At 50.3% G+C, this 20,193-nt stretch overlaps 1 protein-coding gene across 4 annotated transcripts in view; it reads right to left on the reverse strand.

The window, feature by feature from the left end:
• Myo16 (myosin XVI) overlaps positions 1-20,193 on the reverse strand; it is a 606,187-nt gene that overhangs the window by 369,041 nt on the left and 216,953 nt on the right. For all 4 annotated transcript variants that reach the window (XM_047554578.1, XM_047554580.1, XM_047554577.1 and 1 more), the window contains exon 4: positions 10,595-10,738. In XM_047554578.1, the coding sequence (XP_047410534.1) occupies positions 10,595-10,738 (144 nt within the window). The remainder of the gene's footprint in view (positions 1-10,594; positions 10,739-20,193) is intronic.

Genomic DNA, 20,193 nt, shown 5'->3' on the forward strand with positions numbered 1-20,193 from the left:
GAAACAGCCATTATTCGCCAAGCTCTCGTCACAATTGATGCTGGCTCTTCCCCCCAAGTCTGGTTAAATATGCTGGACTGGTAGTCAAAGACGGGTAAGGTTTATGGGGAGCTCATACCGACCTAAGACAGGAAATGAGAGCTAGAGCCTCATGTCCAATGACGGGTAAGGATGTTGCTCTGCCGTGGACAACCTAAGACAGGCACGGTCTCTTTTATAAACAGAAAGGGGGAAATGTGGCGGGCGAGACCCGGGGCCCAGGGTTACGCCACATGCATCCAAGATGGCGACTGGCAGAGAGCCAAAGGCATGCTGAATGCGCCTTGAGGAAAACAGGAAGCGTTTACCATTGGCTGTATGATAATTGGTTCAGCCGCCTGGCCGTGGACAGATATATCTTACACGTGTGCTTGAGCTCGTGATCGCTAGACCTGTAATAGGATTGGATGGACGTATCTGGTTACAATTGCTTATGCATGAGACTGCTGATATATTGAGGGTGTTATCCGAATAAAGCGGAAGCTGCTTCATGAACTTCTGAAGTGTACGTCATTTGTCCCGCTAGTCGGCGGCAAGCGGCAGAGCAGATTATGTTACAAGCATTCACTAATATGTCAAGATGAATCCCGTTGGTACATATAAGGTGAGGCAAGAAGGCAGGCGGGTATGTGCTGAGGACCCTGGGGACAAATGGGTCAAGTGTCAGGGATGAGGAGGATAAAAGGAAGCACAGAAAAGGAGCATGAAGACTTTCCACAATCCAACGGAACTACCACTGGGTGCGCCAATGACGTGAAGTTATCCCCAGTCAGGGTGAGAATTTGCCATTTCTTCAGAAACAGTTATCCTTTTTCTAAGGATGTATTTTGGAGACTGGGATTAGTGCCATTGCTACTGATTTCCTTGGAAGATCCTGTGCAGCTTCAGTAAAAACAGAGCTGCTGTACATTTCCTCATCTATTCAAAGAGCTTCTGGGGAGAGCCAAGTCCCGTACCGCCTTGCACAGTGACACAGAGACAGGCCCAAAGCCGAGCTCTGGCCATGAACACCAGCCTCTCTCCTCAGGGTGGCCTCAGGGGTTTGCTTCCCTTAGTCCACTGGTGACGTCGATGCTTCTGCCACCTGGTGGCCCTGTATGCCCACGGCGTGGCGTTGCCTGTGGGTGGGGCCCCTGCCCCTTGAAAGCACAACACAGACACTGAGAGCTTTTTTTAAATTTTTTTCATGCTTTGGTGCATTGATTCTGGGTTGTGCCTGTGATATTTAATTGTAGGTATCATGCCAGGTGCCTCGCCCTGACTCACGGAGACCACACAAAGAAGAGACCCTCCTACCCTGTGCCATTGTGGATTAGGAGGTGAGACACGGGAGAATGGAGGGGAGAGTCTGGGTTGGCACTGAACCCCAGCCGACAAACCTGTCCAAACTCAAGGAGGTGAAGTCTTTGACCATCAACTGCACAGAGGACGCGGAAGAAGGATTTTAAACTTCTAAGCACAGCCACGTGAACACTGATTTTTTTTTGAGAATAAATATGACCATTCTGCATGTAGAAAAAACTTAAAAAGGCACTTTTGGCAATAGGTTTAGTGTAATTAATAACAATTAGCAAGATTAAATGGACATAGATTTTGAAAATATTTTGGAGTCTTCCAACCAATATTTGGGAACAAAAAATCAGAATATAAGAAGAGCGCCAAAGTCATGGGGAAGTTTGTTCTCCATTCTCACAGCCTGGAAGCAACCATCTCACCCACATCATCCAGGGACCGAACCCTCCAGAAAGCGTACTGAACAATGAGCACAAGCCAAGCCCCCCTGCACCCTGCGGAGCCGGATGCTCCGTGAGCTCTGAGCATTCTAGAGACTAAAATTTCGCCCTGCACAGCATCACTCACAAGGAGACCCCAGACCCTGGGTTGTGTGTCCTGTGTGCACTGGGCACATCCTCAACCTGCAGTGCTGCCAATCATTCCTTTTAGGCTCTGTTTCTCCAAAACAAAGATTATATTCTTATAAATTAGTTCAGTCATTTTTCACATTTTTCATGTAGAGAATGAGCACTCCAGTTTCTATTTCAAGCTAATCTTTCTTTTATCCTTCCTTTTTAATTTAACACAGTTTCCATCTTTGAGTATTTAAATAAAAAAAAAATTTTTCAGTGACATATATCCCACTTTAGAAAAGATGTTACAGAACAAATCAGAAAAATGAGGTGAAATCGATCCTCTTACAGGATTAAAGAAGTCCCAATTCACAGTGTTTAATCCTCAAATATCTCTGCTCTTTATTTTAAAAATGGGGGAAGAGGCACTGTAATCATTGATTTTGTCCCATTAAAGACACATGGAAGTTCTCATGCCTTCTATCTATGAATGTTCCCTTACTTGGAAATAAGGTCTCAGTGTCGACTCAAGATGAAGTCCTACTGAGTCCGCCAGGGCACTGAATCCAATGTCTGGTGTCTTTAGAAGAGGAAGGAGAGGGTGACTGAACATGGGGATGCAGAGAAGGACCTCACAGAGACTGGAGTGAGGTACCTCCAAGCCCAGGGTCGCGAGGACCAGCCTAGGTTTCTCCTCAGAGCCCACAAGCGGGTGTGGCACTGCGCCCGATTTCAGACGTCTGACCTCCTGGCTGTGAAAGGGTGGTTTTCTCTTGGGTGCAGCCACCAAGCGGGAGGTCATTCGCTAGGCAGGCACAGGCAGTGGATGCAGGCAGACCCAGAAAGGCTGGGCTGTGCTCGGGAACCCAAGTGCAATTCTAGGGTTTGTTTCTGGCATATGGGAAGCTGCTTAAAATATCTGAACAACATTTTCTTGCATGTGAAATCATGGAGCTTATGTGAGGTAATATGTATGGAAAGCTAGGTACAAAGCAGGAAATCATTAAGGAATTACATGATTTTTATTAATAATGGGAAAAAAACCAAATCACACTTATTCTTCTATTCCAGTATGTTTTTTAAAAATCTTGCATAGATTCTTAAAACCCCTTTTAGAGATGAATTAATCATAAAAGAATTCCCAAGTGGTATGTGTGGGCATTAATGCCAGGGTCTATGATATAAGAGAAAACAACAAACAGCAAACTCCAAAGCCTGTTAAGTTTTCATTTTCTCGTAAATAAACATTATGGGCACACTTTTCTAGATGTAACCATCACAGAACTGCAATCAAAGCCATATTTCCATATGAGTGCATGCCAATTTGGCTACAATTTTAGAAAATGAGAGTGAATTGAAAAATACAAGGAACACACCATGTTAGCCAGCACTGACCTGCATCAACACATGCATTTGCAAAGAAAAGGAAGCAGGGTCAAGCTTGGCCTGCAGCCACACAGGCTTAGAACTAGGTGGTCCCCAGCTGTCGCGTCCCCTCTGCCCGCAGAGAGAGACACGGCAAACGTCTGAAGCTTTGGAAGTTTATTGTGCACAGGTTCTTTCCTACGCTTCTCTTACCCCTAACTTCTTCGCACTTTCAGCTTTCCTTTTCCCAGCTCCTTCCACTCCCGCGTACTTCCTCCTTCCAGCTCCGCTCCCGCTGCTGCCGCGGCCGCCGTCGTCGCCGCCGGTTCTTCCGCTTCTTCCGTCCCTTCCTCAGCTTCTCCCTTCCTCAGCTTCTCCCTACTCTCTCACCCACCAGGCTTATATACACTTCAGTCAATCAGGGGAGAGTACACAAGATAAACGCGGACAGCTGCAGGCACAGGACGGGTGCACGAGGGGGGGCATGCCCTAGTCACATCATTAACTAGCCAATTATTGGAATTCGCTGGTTGTTTACTGTATAGCTGGCCGCCTCTGGCTCAGCGTCAGGCGCCATCTTGACCATGCCTGAGGCTGGGGTTCCCGGAAAACCCCACAGATCCCCCTTCTTTAATATTAAACTAAGGCTCGGGACCGTGTCTGTCTTAGGCTGAGTGGTCAGCATATGTCCTTACCCGTCATCAGAGCCTGCAGAGCATGCTGCAGCTCCTGTCTTAGGTCGGTACACAGCCACCTACTTCATTACCCGTCCTTGACTACCGATCCAGCATCAAGAGCCATACTAATGGGGGGCTGTCGGCCTTTAGGGCGGTCATGGCCTGATGAAAAATAATTTGATCTCTCTATTGGCTAGTTTGCAGATGCATGCCAAAACGAATGAAGAGAAGAAGGCCAAGGCAGAGGGGTACCACCATAGCTCCTAAGCTTGCCCACTGTTTGACAATTCTATAAACAGAAGAACCTTATAGCCATATCAAATACAGAAACAATATACATCCCAATAGAGTTACAACATGGGTAACACAAAGCAGCTCTCAGGGAATAAACGCATCCCAGTCCCAAAAGTTCTTGCAAAGCATCCACTTGTTCTTATAATGAGTCCACTCTCTGATAGAGTCTCTATGGTCTGAAAGGCTGCAACTGCATTCTCGGCCGAATGATCATTGTTGTGGTTGTGTCAATGCTGCTACTGCAAGGACTGTGGTGGCAGTGATCACGGCTGTTGCAATGTCAAAGCCTCCCCTGCTTCTTGATAATAGCACTGGCAATTCTATATCTGCAACAGAAACTAGGACTGGTAGGGAGATAGAAATGTGCAAATTGCACAGGTGGCAAAAGAACCATTCCAGTATTGTGAGAGATAGGACACAGTCAGTGAACAGTTAAGAGGTGTTATTAGAAATGTTAGTTGGTAGAAACATAAAAAAGAATACACAAGTTGACGTAGGAGGAAAAGCAATATCACAGCTAGGGTCAGCAGAACAAGTTGCTCTACTCTGGGTCTGATTTGTAGCATGATTCCAACGGCAAAGTGCAGAAATTCCTCCTGTTAAGGCAAAGAAAGGCTAGAAATATCCTTGTCACCAAAAACAGCATGACCTGAAAAATCATCAGTAGAATTGACAGACTTGTAGAAAAATTGGTGAAAAACAAGAAAAGGAAGGATAAAAAATATGTTAGTCAGAAATGAAAAATATGGCCAGGCTAACAATGGCCCATAGGTTCCGGGTTTGCCTCTCCGTCCGAGTTTCTGTTATTGGAGGAAGGCTCAAACTCGCCATTGTGAGGAGGAGCAGCATCACTTGCATGCTGTAAAACTCTGACCAGCCTTTCTGGAATCCAGACTGGAGTCTGTTGATCCTGTGGGAAAATACAAACAGACCCTCGGACCCAACGAAGGACTGGATCCGGTCCTTTCCAACAACCTGTCAGGATATCTTTCCATTTTGCCCATACTTGAGGAGTATTATGGGGATTATAATGTCGATCAGCTGCAGAATGGCCGTCCCTATCCAAAGTTAAGAAATTTAGAATGAAAAGAACTAAATTAAGTTTATCTTTAGGAGACTTGTAGGAGGCTCCTATTCCCCCTTTTTGTTTATTTAGACAATTTTTTAAGGTAAGATGTGCTCTTTCCACAATGCCCTGTCCCTGAGGATTATAGGGGATGCCAGTGACTAATTGGATGTTAAATGTTTGTAAAAACAACTGGAAGCTTTTGGAAGTATAAGCAGGACCATCATCTGTTTTAATGACTTTAGGTATGCCCCAGCCAGCAAATGCTTGTAGGCAGTGTTGAATGACATCTTTTACCTTTTCTCCAGAATGAGCAGAAGCCATAATGACCCCTGAAGCAGTGTCTACTGACACATGTACATACTTAACAGTACCAAATTCAGAAATATGGGTTACATCCATCTGCCAAATATGGCCAGGCAGCAGTCCCCTAGGGTTAACTCCAAAGGATTGCACTGGGATTAAAGGAGCACAATGTTGACAATTTTTTACTATTCGTCGAGCCATACATTTGGATATAGGAAATTTTCTGCTCAAAGTAGTGGAATTTACATGAAATTTTTCATGAAAGAGTTTTGCTTGTTCCTCTATGGAAAAAACAAAAATTGATTTGGTGGCCATATCTACCAAGTCATTAGCATTGGCCAAAGGTCCTGGTAAATTAGAATGAGCTCTAATATGTCCTACATAGAATAGATGTTTACGCTGTAGGATAAGGTTTTGTAGTGTAGTAAAGTAAGAAGCTACCGTGGACATGGAAGAAATATGAGGTACCGTTTCAAGAACCTGTAAAGCGTTAACGATATATAAGCTATCAGATAGAAGATTGAATGGCTGATTATCTGCTAATTTAAAGGCTAATATTACAGCTGCAAGTTCAGTAACCTGTGCAGAGTTGGGTGGAACTATTATGGTATGAAGTTGTTCACCGATAAGTACTGCACCTACTCCATTTTTGGAGCCATCAGTAAAAATGGTTACACAATCTTTAAGAGGCTGGACACTAGTCACTTTTGGAAAACTATGGGAGTATTTTTACAGAATTGAATCCAGGGATGTTGGGGATAATGGTTATCGAACTGAGCTGAAGTGGTACAATATAATACTGACCAATCATCATCATTATTAATTAACCATTTAATTTGCTGAGTGGAATAAGGAGTTATAATAATAGATGGATGGATTCCAAAAACAGTAATGCAAGACTCTATTCCCTTGAATATTACCTGAGCAATAGCTTGGGGATATGATTGCAATGTTTTAGCCGGAGAGCTAGGGAGATTTATACTTTGCAGAGGTCCTCCTTGCCAAACTATGCCAAAGGGGGTATGCTTCTCTGAGATTATGATTAAACTTAATGGTTGAGTAGGATCACAACGATCAACGTAACATTGCTGAAGTCTATTCTCTACTAGCTGTAAGGATATCCGTGCTTCAGGAGTAAGTTTCCTAGGGGAATTCAAGTCAGGATTACCTTTTAATATATCGAATAAAGGTTTTAATTCCCCTGTGGATAATTTTAAATAGGATCTGATCCAGTTAATGTCACCCAAGAGTTTCTGAAAATCGTTCAAGGTATTCAATTGATCTGTCCTGATGGTCAACCTTATTGGTCTGACTGTAGTAGCAGTGAGCCTTGTACCCAAATATTCTTGGATCTCCTCTAATTGTAATTTTTCAGGGGCTATCGTTAGTCCTCTCTTTTCTAATGCTTGAGTCATAAATTGTAATGCTTCTAACAAAACTTCTTTTTCTGGATGGCAAATAAGTATGTCGTCCATATAGTGATAAATCAACAATCTCTTAAACTTTTGTCTAGTAGTTGTTAACGCTTTATCTACGTATATTTGACATATAGTAGGACTGTTAGCCATACCTTGAGGCAACACAGTCCATTCGAATCTCTGGTCAGGCTGAGTGTGATTAAGAGAGGGCAAAGTAAAGGCAAATCTCCAGCAATCATTTTTGTGCAAGGGTATAGAGAAAAAGCAATCTTTTAAATCCAGAATAATAATAGGCCAATTTTTTGGTAGTGCAGTGACAAGAGGGAGTCCACATTGGACGGGTCCCATAGGGTACATTTGTTCGTTTATGGCTCTTAAATCATGTAATAACCTCCATTTTCCTGATTTTTTCTTTGTTAAGAATATTGGAGTATTCCAAGGAGAGGTAGAATGTTGTAAATGACCTGCTTGTACCTGCTCTTGTACTAACTTATGAGCTGCCTCTAGCTTTTCTTTTGTTAGGGGCCACTGTGGAATCCAGCGAGGCTTATCATCTTTCCATATTATAGGGATTGATGGTTTATCAGTGGCCCCTAGGAAAAACCCAATCCATGAGAATCATTTTTTGGTGGGGGTAAAGGCAGTGGTTGGGTAGATCCTTGGCTATGTCTTCCTAATCCTTTTTTATCATCATAATCCATATTTTGTAACATATTTCTTACAGGAGTCCCTTGGTAAATCTGGTCAGTGGTGAGTTTCATATCCATTTGCTGCAGGACGTCTCGTCCCCATAGGCTAATAGGAACATTACAGACATATGGTTGAAATATACCTGTGTGTCCCTCTGTATCTTTCCATGATAATGAGGAAGCACTTTGATTGGGGCTCTCTGCTACTCCTAAGCCTCTCAAGCTCTGAGCTGCTGTGATCAATGGCCAGTGCTTTGGCCAGACCATTGCACTGATAATACTTTTGTCTGCTCCTGTATCTAATAAACCTGTAAATTCCATATTTCCTACTTTTAATTTTAGGAGGGGCCTCTGTTCCATATCCATAGTAAGGTTTATTAAAGTGGTTCCTGTTGATCCAAAACCTCCTTGTCTTTTATTTGTATTTTCACTGGGCCACAAAGAATGTTGACTGGGCAATATAAGCATTTGTGCAATGCGATCCCCTGGAGAGATGACCGTAATTCCTTTTGGTGAAGAGACCAAGGCTTTTATTTGTCCAGTGAAATCAGGATCAATAACCCCTGGGTGTACTATAAGTCCTTTTAGTGTTGAGGAACCTCTACCTAGTAATAGCCCTACACTGTTCTGTGGGATTTTTTCATGCCAGTCGGTATCAATCATCTGCACCCCCATATCTGGGGTTAGTATGAGTCTGGAGGTGGCACAGATGTCCAATCCTGCACTTCCTGAGGTGGCTCTGCGCTCCCCCTCTCCGTGGGAGGATACCACCGTCGGGGAACTTGCTGAACTACCCCGTATATTTGTTGCGGGCCTGGGGAGGGCCCTGTCTCCCGTTTCTTCGAAGCCCAGGATCCAAACCCAGAAAATTACCTTCCCTATCTCTAATAGACTGACAGGCACTATTCCAATGACCTCCTCCTCTGCATCCTGGACACAGCCCTGGGGCATAAGGTGTAACAGATTTTACTATAGTTATCTCTTATCTTTTGTTAGAGCATTATCTCCTTGCTGCTGATTTTGTGCATCTATTGAAACGTATTGGCCTTCTCCTATTAACATTTCTATCGGGAAACCTTGCCACTATGTTTCTGCAAGCAGTTTCAACAGCTATTTCTTGCCACTGAGCTTCCCCAATTAGCCATTGTTCTCCAGATAACACTGCTCTGCATACCTGTCTCCAATAGTCTTAACTGCCTCTTTAAAGTTTTTCTAATGGTTGATGGTATCTCCATTTACTCCTCAAATACCAGCAGGTTCTACAGATTTTGAAGCTCTTTTTATTAGGCTTAGGTTTCTCCTACCTTTTTCCCTTGTTCTTAAGTTTTCACTACCACTTGGTTATTTCTTTTTGGGGGTTCTTTGTGTTAGACTTAGTTCTCTTTTTTCCCTTGTTCTTAGATTTTTTGAGCAATTATTTTCTAGGTCACCACCACTCAATCTTTCCTCACTTTATTCTCTTTAAGCGTTCTTTTCTGTTACTATTAGACCCTGTTCATGAAGATACCCCTTGTGGCACACTAAGCGGCTTTTCTTTACTTTAGCTGTTTTTTTTTTTTTTTTTTTTTTTTCCTCCCTCAATGGCGTCCCATTGTTTTTCAATGGTTCCCTGAGGGGTTGCCGCACCCAGACCCCATTGCTACTAATCTGAATAGCTTTAGTTTTGGCAATTTCAATAACAGTGGCCTAGCTGCCAGGAGCAAGGAGATTGCTGAAAGGAAAACTATCAAGTGCGCATTAAAATTTTTATAGCGGCTTTTCACGTACTACCTAATTGGACCGCTTCAAACATGTTTCTACTTTCACTTTAATTAGACCGCGTTCCACGCGCCAGGACCGCTAATGGCGTGTCCCGATACCGGACCACCTTCCGTGTGTCCTTATTTTTATTTTAATTGGACCGCATTCCGCGTGCCCCCAGGACCGCTGATAGCGTGTCCTGATACCCTTTAACTGGACCGCATTCCGCGTATCCGGATAGTCGCTATACCGCGAACGTCGAGGCGCCTCTCCTTTACCTGTTTACCTTTTTTGACTTCTTTACCTGTTTACCTTTTTTGACTTCTTTACCTGTTTACCTTTTTTGACTTCTTTACCTGTTTACCTTTTTTGACTTTTTTACCTGTTTACCTTTTTTGACTTTTTTATAACCGGTTTAGCTTGTTAAAAAAATTTTTTTAAGATATCTTACCTTGTCCCTTTTATAGTCCCGGGTTTCGGCACCAGCTGTCGCGTCCCCTCTGCCCGCAGAGAGAGACACGGCAAACGTCTGAAGCTTTGGAAGTTTATTGTGCACAGGTTCTTTCCTACGCTTCTCTTACCCCTAACTTCTTCGCACTTTCAGCTTTCCTTTTCCCAGCTCCTTCCACTCCCGCGTACTTCCTCCTTCCAGCTCCGCTCCCGCTGCTGCCGCGGCCGCCGTCGTCGCCGCCGGTTCTTCCGCTTCTTCCGTCCCTTCCTCAGCTTCTCCCTTCCTCAGCTTCTCCCTACTCTCTCACCCACCAGGCTTATATACACTTCAGTCAATCAGGGGAGAGTACACAAGATAAACGCGGACAGCTGCAGGCACAGGACGGGTGCACGAGGGGGGGCATGCCCTAGTCACATCATTAACTAGCCAATTATTGGAATTCGCTGGTTGTTTACTGTATAGCTGGCCGCCTCTGGCTCAGCGTCAGGCGCCATCTTGACCATGCCTGAGGCTGGGGTTCCCGGAAAACCCCACACCCAGCCTTGGAAACTACTGACCCTGTGTTCCAGGTGCAAAAGTGAGGACACAGACACACGCTCTTTTCAAATGCAACAGCATGCGTTGTGAAATGTCACTAAGTACACAGGCTGGTACGTGCCTCCGAGGTTTGAGAGGTCAGGTAAACAGGGTTGAGGGGCTTACCAGGACCAGCAGCAGGACGATGTCGGGGTTGTCACACGCACAGGCGATGTGCATTGGCGTCCAGAAGTCCTCATCCTGGTGGTTGACGTTAACTCCTCTGTCAATCAGGACCTCTGCAATGAAGGCGTTGTCATGCCGCGCACACTGCAAGAAGGAAGAAAGGAAACAACGTTGCAGCACAGAGTGATCGACTGCAAATTCCACAGATAGAAGGCCTACGGCCAACTTAGAAAGACGAGAGGGGAGCCAAATGGGGAAAGGCTGTCTTCATACTCCCCACCTAACCTGAAGGAGAAGGGGCAGCCTGCATGGCGACAGAGAAACTGGGTGGACAGACAGTGGGTCCGGAAAGGATAAAGCAGGGGCAGCTATCGTGCTACAAAATGCTACTTCACCGATCTTGGTTTTCCCCCATGTAGGTGGACTATAAGAAACTCTTGGACCATTTTTAATCATGATTTTCTCTAAAACACAGATTTGATCATATTATCCTTCTGTTTCAAAGCATGCATAATTTTTCTTTTCCCAGAAGAATAAAGTTCAGCCATTTTATTGCATCCAAGAAAGACAAGACTGCAAGATCTATTGAACTTCATCTGATCATTCTGAAACTACCTGCAAGAGAACTGTAGGCAGGTCGCAGCGTGCCAGGCTGGGACAGTTAACTGATGAAACTGGAGTGTCTTCTGACATGAATTTGAATGGTTTCATGGTATTTTATAGATAAATCACAATCTATTAAATCAAACCATCTAGGACCGCACTTTGCTCTTATTTTAAAAACCAGATGAATGTGACTCTCTGACCCTTGCGGTCAGAGCTGGCTGCCTGGGTGTGCAGTCTACGCAGCTGGGCCGAAATGGATCCTGTGCTTTGCTACATGCTCTCCTGCTTTCGCCCTGAATGTTTAGTAATTTTCAAAACTTCTACATATCCATTTTGCACAGCGCTGTACAAATCATCCAGGCCTTTTATGAATGCTTTTATGTGTATATTTCTATTTTGTGTTAATACCAAATGCATACTAGTAAAATTATATGAAGAAGGCCCCTCCAGCCTGTGGCTGATGGTGACCAGGACCCACCTTCCAGGAGCCTTCCCGAGGTCAGGAAGCGACCACCCCAGAAGGAAGAGCACTGGGAGCTCACGGCGGCCTGGCCTGGTGCCAGTCTCTCCATGCCGCCTACAGGCTTGTGTGCCATCCCAGGCGCGTCTTCCCCCCGAGGGGACGATTAGTTCTAAATGAAGTGCCACTCTGTGTTGTAATGTAAGAAATCTTACATTCAAGTCTCCAAAGTGTCAAATTGTTTCCAAACAGCAGCAGTCCCCCAAGAACTGGAGATAATTTGCAGAAATACAAAAATACTCAGGGCTCCACAAGGCAAAATTTCCTCTCTAAATCCAAAAAAATTACAGGAAGGCAGAGTAGCAGAAGGACCGACACACCGTAAAGAGAAACACGGGGAGACCTGGTCACACGAGCCAGGCAGAAGGTCACGGCACTGGCATGGCTGTATCATGTGTGTTCAAACCTGGAGCTGGAAACATGCGAGGAGGACACATGAAGGCGGCAGAGCCTCCCAAGATACTAACGACCCCTAAAACAGCACAGGCAGCACAGGACACCAGGAACGGGGACACTTCAGTCCCAGAAAATAACCCCTAAGAAGGCAGGAAGCGCGGGAAGGGGAGTGAGGGGCAGCAGTGAGCAAGGGCCAAGGGCAGGGTTTCAACCTGGCCCAACGAGCACTCGTGGAAACAGCGTGAACGCTTTCACGCCACAGTTAAAAGGCAGACGAGAGGAAGAAGCAAGGCATCCCTGCACGAGACTTCCCGAATGCTCTCTGCTAAAATTAATAAAATGTTCTCCATAAACTAATAAAAAGTGAGTAAGGGTCCACTTTACCACTTCTCACCAAGACTCCCCGACAGGTCCACCCAGTGCAAAAGGAGTGGAAGCCAGCAGGGCTGGAAGAAGACCGGGAGCTGCCCCTTCACAGGTGAGCGAGGCCTCCACTAGGCCCTGGAGGGCATCAGCTATTCTAACCAACAACGAGCTATCGCCGAGCTGTGGGAGACAAGATCGGGCTCAGAAACCAAGGTACTCCCGACACCAGCAACCAACTGTAGGAAAATTAGTTATTAAAATGATATGAATTTTTTGAAACACTCAGTAATAACTCTGACAAAAATATGTAAGACCTGCATTCTGAAATCCACAAAACACTGGTGAGATAAAAGTCTTAAAGACCTAAACAAATGGAAATACGGAGTGCATTCTGGGGTCGGAGGCACAACATTGTTAACCAAGTCTTCCCATGCTGATTCGTAAATTCACTCGAGTGCAATGAAAATTCTTACAGGTGTTTCTGTAGAAATTGAAAATGTGACTCTAAAATTCACAACTTAATGCACAGGACCCAGGACAGCCCCAAATCTTAGAATAAAAAAAAGTTGGTGCACCAAAGCTACCTAACTTCAATAATGTTGGCACAAAACCAAATGAATTGATGAACGAGTATTCCAGAAGGCTGCAGAGGCAATTCAGGGGAGAAATTCCTTCCTGCAAACTTTGCTGAGTCAACCAGGCATGCCTGCCTACAAATATGCTTCTGATCTACGCCGTGCACCACAGGCAAAATTTACTCTTAATGACAAGGAACGGGAAATGTAAAGGCTACAATTATAAAAGGGATTAGGAGAAAAACTTTGTGAGGACACACGTGGTCCCCCATTCCCTGACAGCCTTGAGAGCGTTCAGGATGTCGGAAGCAACTCCATGGCCTCAGGGCCACATGCATGGTGGCCTGCTCAGTGCTGGCTGCCAGGAATCCATCCAGATGCAGGCAGACCAGGTAGCTTCACAGAGTGGCTCCCAGCTGAGGTCTCTGCATCGGATGCTCCAAGCCACGTGCCTCAAGAAGACGGGCTTCGCTGACATCAGGAACCTGGCAGCATGAGCCATGATCCCACTGCCCACAGCTCTGGATGACAGAGAAGGTGACGTGACCCCTCTGCCCATGGCCCTGGAGGATAGAGAAGGTGACGTGACCCCTCTGCCCAGGGCCCTGGATGACAGAGAAGGTGACCATGACCCCACTGCCCAGGGCCCTGGATGACAGAGAAGGTGACCATGACCCCACTGCCCAGGGCCCTGGAGGACAGAGAAGGTGACGTGACCCCTCTGCCCAGGGCCCTGGATGACAGAGAAGGTGAACTGACCCCTCTGCCCATGGCCCTGGATAACAGAGAAGGTGATGTGACCCCACTGCCCACAGCCCTGGATGACAGAGAAGGTGATGTGACCCCTCTGCCCACGGCTTGGGCTTGGGAAGGACGACAGCGAAGGTGAGGAGCAGAACAGGAATGCACAACAGACTGGTTTTAGCACGAGGCACCTGGATCCAATTTATTCTGCGGAATTCGTATGCGATGATTCTATTTTACTCTCTTGATCTTTCTGATCTCACCTGCACAAAAAACAAGGTGACCTCCTCCTCCTGGCCTGTCAAGCTACCCTTGGCCTCCACCTCAGGAGTCCCTGTTATACCCTAGGTGTGAATTTTCAGTATCTTTCACCAAAAAAAGTGAATGAGGTGCAAGGTTGAAAGGAATATCAGGCCTTCTGAAGTGCAGCAACATTTAGATTCATATTTCAGAGGATTATGAATAATAATTTGACAGCAATAAATACCTTCTAATCACACCTGTCTCAAGAAATGAAGAAAGCTGAACATTCCCGCTACAATGTTCTTGTAATGTCATTGTCAGATAGAAAACCTAATTCTCCCTGCAGAGGATTGTCTTCAGGTTAGCACGTCTCCCAGGATCAGGTTGTGCTTCATGGTATCCACCAATACCTGGTGGCACCTTATAGCACCAAGAAAATGAATGAGCCCACACTCTGTCACGCTTAGAACTGTGACAGTGCTCTTCTCTGCCTGCAGAATGGAGCCATGTCACCATGCTCTCCGGAAGCCATCGTCTTCCTTTCAAGGAGAACTCACAAGATAACTGCTAGATCTAGTGCAAAATGAAAAGGCAGGGTTTCTTACTTTAAAAGTTAATCAACTTCAAGGCAGTGACAAGACAACACAACATGAAAAACGTTGGTGTCCTACTAACATGATGCTGTGACTCCCTGGACCACAGGACCTGAACCAGGCTGCTGTCCTAGGACCCTGGGACTCCCTGCACCACAGGCCCTGAACCAGGCTGCTGTCCTAGGACCCTGGGACTCCCTACCCACAGGCCCTGAACCAGGCTGCTGTCCTAGGACCCTGGGACTCGCTGCACCACAGGCCCTGAACCAGGCTGCTGTCTTAGGACCCTGGGACTCCCTGCACACGCCCTGAACCAGGCTGCTGTCCTAGGACCCTGGGACTCCCTGCATCACAGGCCCTGAACCAGGCTGCTGTCCTAGGACGCTGGGACTCCCTGCACCACAGGCCCTGAACCACGCTGCTGTCCTAGGACCCTGGGACTCCCTACCCACAGGCCCTGAACCAGGCTGCTGTCCTAGGACCCTGGGACTCCCTGCACATGCACTGAACCAGGCTGCTGTCCTAGGACCCTGGGACTCCCTGCACCACAGGCCCTGAACCAGGCTGCTGTCCTAGGACCGTGGGACTCCCTACCCAGACGCCCTGAACCAGGCTGCTGTCCTAGGACCCTGGGACTCCCTGCACCACAGGCCCTGAACCAGGCTGCTGTACTAGGACCCTGGGACTCCCTGCACCACAGGCCCTGAACCAGGCTGCTGTCCTAGGACCCTGGGACTCCCTACCCACAGGCCCTGAAACAGGCTGCTGTCCTAGGACCCTGGGTCTCCCTGCACCACAGGCCCTGAACCACGCTGCTGTCCTAGGACCCTGGGACTCCCTGCACCACAGGCCCTGAACCAGGCTGCTGTCCTAGGACCCTGGTATCCCTGCACAGGTCTTGAACCAGGCTGCTATTCTAGGATCCTGGGACTCCCTGCACCACCGGCGCTGAACCAGGCTGCTGTCCTAGGACCCTGGGTCTCCCTGCACCACAGGCCCTGAACCAGGCTGCTATTCTAGGACCCTGGAACTCCCTGCACCACAGGCCCTGAACCAGGCTGCTGTCCTAGGACCCTGGGACTGCCTGTACCACAGGCCCTGAACCAGGCTGCTGTCCTAGGACTCTGGGACTCCCTGCACACGCCCTGAACCAGGCTGCTGTCCTAGGACCCTGGGACTCCCTGCACATGCACTGAACCAGGCTGCTGTCCTAGGACCCTGGGACTCCCTGCACCACAGACCCTGAAACAGGCTGCTGTCCTAGGACCCTGGGACTCCCTACCCACAGGTCCTGAACCAGGCTGCTGTCCTAGGACCCTGGGACTCCCTGCACAGGCCTTGAACCAGGCTGCTGTCCTAGGACCCTGGGTCTCCCTGCACCACAGGCCCTGAACCAGGCTGCTGTCCTAGGACCCTGGGACTCCCTGCACCACAGGCCCTGAACCAGGCTGCTGTCCTAGGACCCTGGGACTCCCTGCACACACCCTGAACCAGGCTGCTGTCCTAGGACCCTGGGACTCCCTGCACCACAGGCCCTGAACCAGGCTGCTGTCCTAGGACCCTGGGTCTCCCTGCACCACAAGTCCTGAACCAGGCTGCTGTCCTAGGACCCTGCGACTCCCTACCCACAGGCCCTGAACCAGGCTGCTGTCCTAGGACCCTGGGACTCCCTACCCACAGGCCCTGAACCAGGCTGCTGTCCTAGGACCCTGGGACTCCCTGCACAGTCCTTGAACCAGGCTGCTGTCCTAGGACCCTGGAACTCCCTGCACCACCGGCCCTGATCCAGGCTGCTGTCCTAGGACCCTGGGACTCCCTGCACCACAGGCCCTGAACCAGGCTGCTGTCCTAGGACCCTGGGACTCCCTGCACCACAGGCCCTGAACCAGGCTGCTGTCCTAGGACCCTGGGACTCCCTGCACCACAGGCCATGAACCAGGCTGCTGTCCTAGGACCCTGGGTCTCCCTGCACCACAGGCCCTGAACCACGCTGCTGTCCTAGGACCCTGGGACTCCCTGCACCACAGGCCCTGAACCAGGCTGCTGTCCTAGGACCCTGGGACTCCCTGCACACGCCCTGAACCAGGCTGCTGTCCTAGGACCCTGGTATCCCTGCACAGGTCTTGAACCAGGCTGCTATTCTAGGATCCTGGGACTCCCTCCACCACCGGCCCTGAACCAGGCTGCTGTCCTAGGACCCTGGGTCTCCCTGCACCACAGGCCCTGAACCAGGCTGCTATTCTAGGACCCTGGAACTCCCTGCACCACAGGCCCTGAACCAGGCTGCTGTCCTAGGACCCAGGGACTCCCTGCACCACCGACCCTGAACCAGGCTGCTGTCCTAGGACCCTGGGACTCCCTACCCACAGGTCCTGAACCAGGCTGCTGTCCTAGGACCCTGGTATCCCTGCACAGGCCTTGAACCAGGCTGCTGTTCTAGGACCCTGGAACTCCCTGCACCACAGGCCCTGAAACAGGCTGCTGTCCTAGGACCCTGGGACTGCCTGCACCACCGGCCCTGAACCAGGCTCCTGTCCTAGGACCCTGCGACTCCCTGTACCACAGGCCCTGAACCAGGTTGCTGTCCTAGGACCCTGGGACTCCCTACCCACAGGTCTTGAACCAGGCTGCTGTCCTAGGACCCTGGTATCCCTGCACAGGCCTTGAACCAGGCTGCTATTCTAGGATCCTGGGACTCCCTCCACCACCGGCCCTGAACCAGGCTGCTGTCCTAGGACCCTGGGTCTCCCTGCACCACCGACCCTGAACCAGGCTGCTGTCCTAGGACCCTGGGACTCCCTACCCACAGGTCCTGAACCAGGCTGCTGTCCTAGGACCCTGGTATCCCTGCACAGGCCTTGAACCAGGCTGCTGTCCTAGGACCCTGGAACTCCCTGCACCACCGGCCCTGATCCAAGCTGCTGTCCTAGGACCCTGGGACTCCCTGCACCACAGGCCGTGAACCAGGCTGCTGTCCTAGGACCCTGGGACTCCCTGCACCACAGGTCCTGAACCAGGCTGCTGTTCTAGGACCCTGGGACTCCCTGCACAGGTCCTGAACCAGGCTGCTGTCCTAGGACCCTGGGTCTCCCTGCACCACGGACCCTGAACCAGGCTGCTGTCCTAGGACCCTGGGACTCCCTACCCACAGGTCCTGAACCAGGCTGCTGTTCTAGGACCCTGGGACTCCCTGCACAGGTCCTGAACCAGGCTGCTGTCCTAGGACCCTGGGACTCCCTACCCACAGGTCCTGAACCAGGCTGCTGTCCTAGGACCCTGGGACTCCCTGCACAGTCCTTGAACCAGGCTGCTGTCCTAGGACCCTGGGACTCCCTGCACCACCGGCCCTGATCCAAGCTGCTGTCCTAGGACCCTGGGACTCCCTACCCACAGGCCCTGAACCAGGCTGCTGTCCTAGGACCCTGGGACTCCCTGCACCACAGGCCCTGAACCACGCTGCTGTTCTAGGACCCTGGGACTCCCTGCACAGGTCCTGAACCAGGCTGCTGTCCTAGGACCCTGGGACTCCCTACCCACAGGTCCTGAACCAGGCTGCTGTCCTAGGACCCTGGTATCCCTGCACAGGTCTTGAACCAGGCTGCTATTCTAGGATCCTGGGACTCCCTGCACCACCGGCCCTGAACCAGGCTGCTGTCCTAGGACCCTGGGTCTCCCTGCACCACAGGCCCTGAACCAGGCTGCTATTCTAGGACCCTGGAACTCCCTGCACCACAGGCCCTGAACCAGGCTGCTGTCCTAGGACCCTGGGACTCCCTGCACCACCGACCCTGAACCAGGCTGCTGTCCTAGGACCCTGGGACTCCCTACCCACAGGTCCTGAACCAGGCTGCTGTCCTAGGACCCTGGTATCCCTGCACAGGCCTTGAACCAGGCTGCTGTCCTAGGACCCTGGGACTCCCTACCCACAGTACTTGAACCAGGCTGCTGTCCTAGGACCCTGGGTCTCCCTGCACCACAGGCCCTGAACCAGGCTGCTGTTCTAGGACCCTGGGTCTCCCTGCACCACAGGCCCTGAACCAGGCTGCTATTCTAGGACCCTGGAACTCCCTGCACCACAGGCCCTGAACCAGGCTGCTGTCCTAGGACCCTGGGACTGCCTGTACCACAGGCCCTGAACCAGGCTGCTGTCCTAGGACTCTGGGACTCCCTGCACACGCCCTGAACCAGGCTGCTGTCCTAGGACCCTGGGACTCCCTGCACATGCACTGAACCAGGCTGCTGTCCTAGGACCCTGGGACTCCCTGCACCACAGACCCTGAAACAGGCTGCTGTCCTAGGACCCTGGGACTCCCTACCCACAGGTCCTGAACCAGGCTGCTGTCCTAGGACCCTGGGACTCCCTGCACAGGCCTTGAACCAGGCTGCTGTCCTAGGACCCTGGGTCTCCCTGCACCACAGGCCCTGAACCAGGCTGCTGTCCTAGGACCCTGGGACTCCCTGCACCACAGGCCCTGAACCAGGCTGCTGTCCTAGGACCCTGGGACTCCCTGCACACACCCTGAACCAGGCTGCTGTCCTAGGACCCTGGGACTCCCTGCACCACAGGCCCTGAACCAGGCTGCTGTCCTAGGACCCTGGGTCTCCCTGCACCACAAGTCCTGAACCAGGCTGCTGTCCTAGGACCCTGCGACTCCCTACCCACAGGCCCTGAACCAGGCTGCTGTCCTAGGACCCTGGGACTCCCTACCCACAGGCCCTGAACCAGGCTGCTGTCCTAGGACCCTGGGACTCCCTGCACAGTCCTTGAACCAGGCTGCTGTCCTAGGACCCTGGAACACCCTGCACCACCGGCCCTGATCCAGGCTGCTGTCCTAGGACCCTGGGACTCCCTGCACCACAGGCCCTGAACCAGGCTGCTGTCCTAGGACCCTGGGACTCCCTGCACCACAGGCCCTGAACCAGGCTGCTGTCCTAGGACCCTGGGACTCCCTGCACCACAGGCCATGAACCAGGCTGCTGTCCTAGGACCCTGGGTCTCCCTGCACCACAGGCCCTGAACCACGCTGCTGTCCTAGGACCCTGGGACTCCCTGCACCACAGGCCCTGAACCAGGCTGCTGTCCTAGGACCCTGGGACTCCCTGCACACGCCCTGAACCAGGCTGCTGTCCTAGGACCCTGGTATCCCTGCACAGGTCTTGAACCAGGCTGCTATTCTAGGATCCTGGGACTCCCTCCACCACCGGCCCTGAACCAGGCTGCTGTCCTAGGACCCTGGGTCTCCCTGCACCACAGGCCCTGAACCAGGCTGCTATTCTAGGACCCTGGAACTCCCTGCACCACAGGCCCTGAACCAGGCTGCTGTCCTAGGACCCAGGGACTCCCTGCACCACCGACCCTGAACCAGGCTGCTGTCCTAGGACCCTGGGACTCCCTACCCACAGGTCCTGAACCAGGCTGCTGTCCTAGGACCCTGGTATCCCTGCACAGGCCTTGAACCAGGCTGCTGTTCTAGGACCCTGGAACTCCCTGCACCACAGGCCCTGAAACAGGCTGCTGTCCTAGGACCCTGGGACTGCCTGCACCACCGGCCCTGA

The sequence above is a fragment of the Sciurus carolinensis genome, chromosome 5 (genome assembly GCF_902686445.1).
Source record: "Sciurus carolinensis chromosome 5, mSciCar1.2, whole genome shotgun sequence".
Taxonomy (NCBI): domain Eukaryota; kingdom Metazoa; phylum Chordata; class Mammalia; order Rodentia; family Sciuridae; genus Sciurus; species Sciurus carolinensis.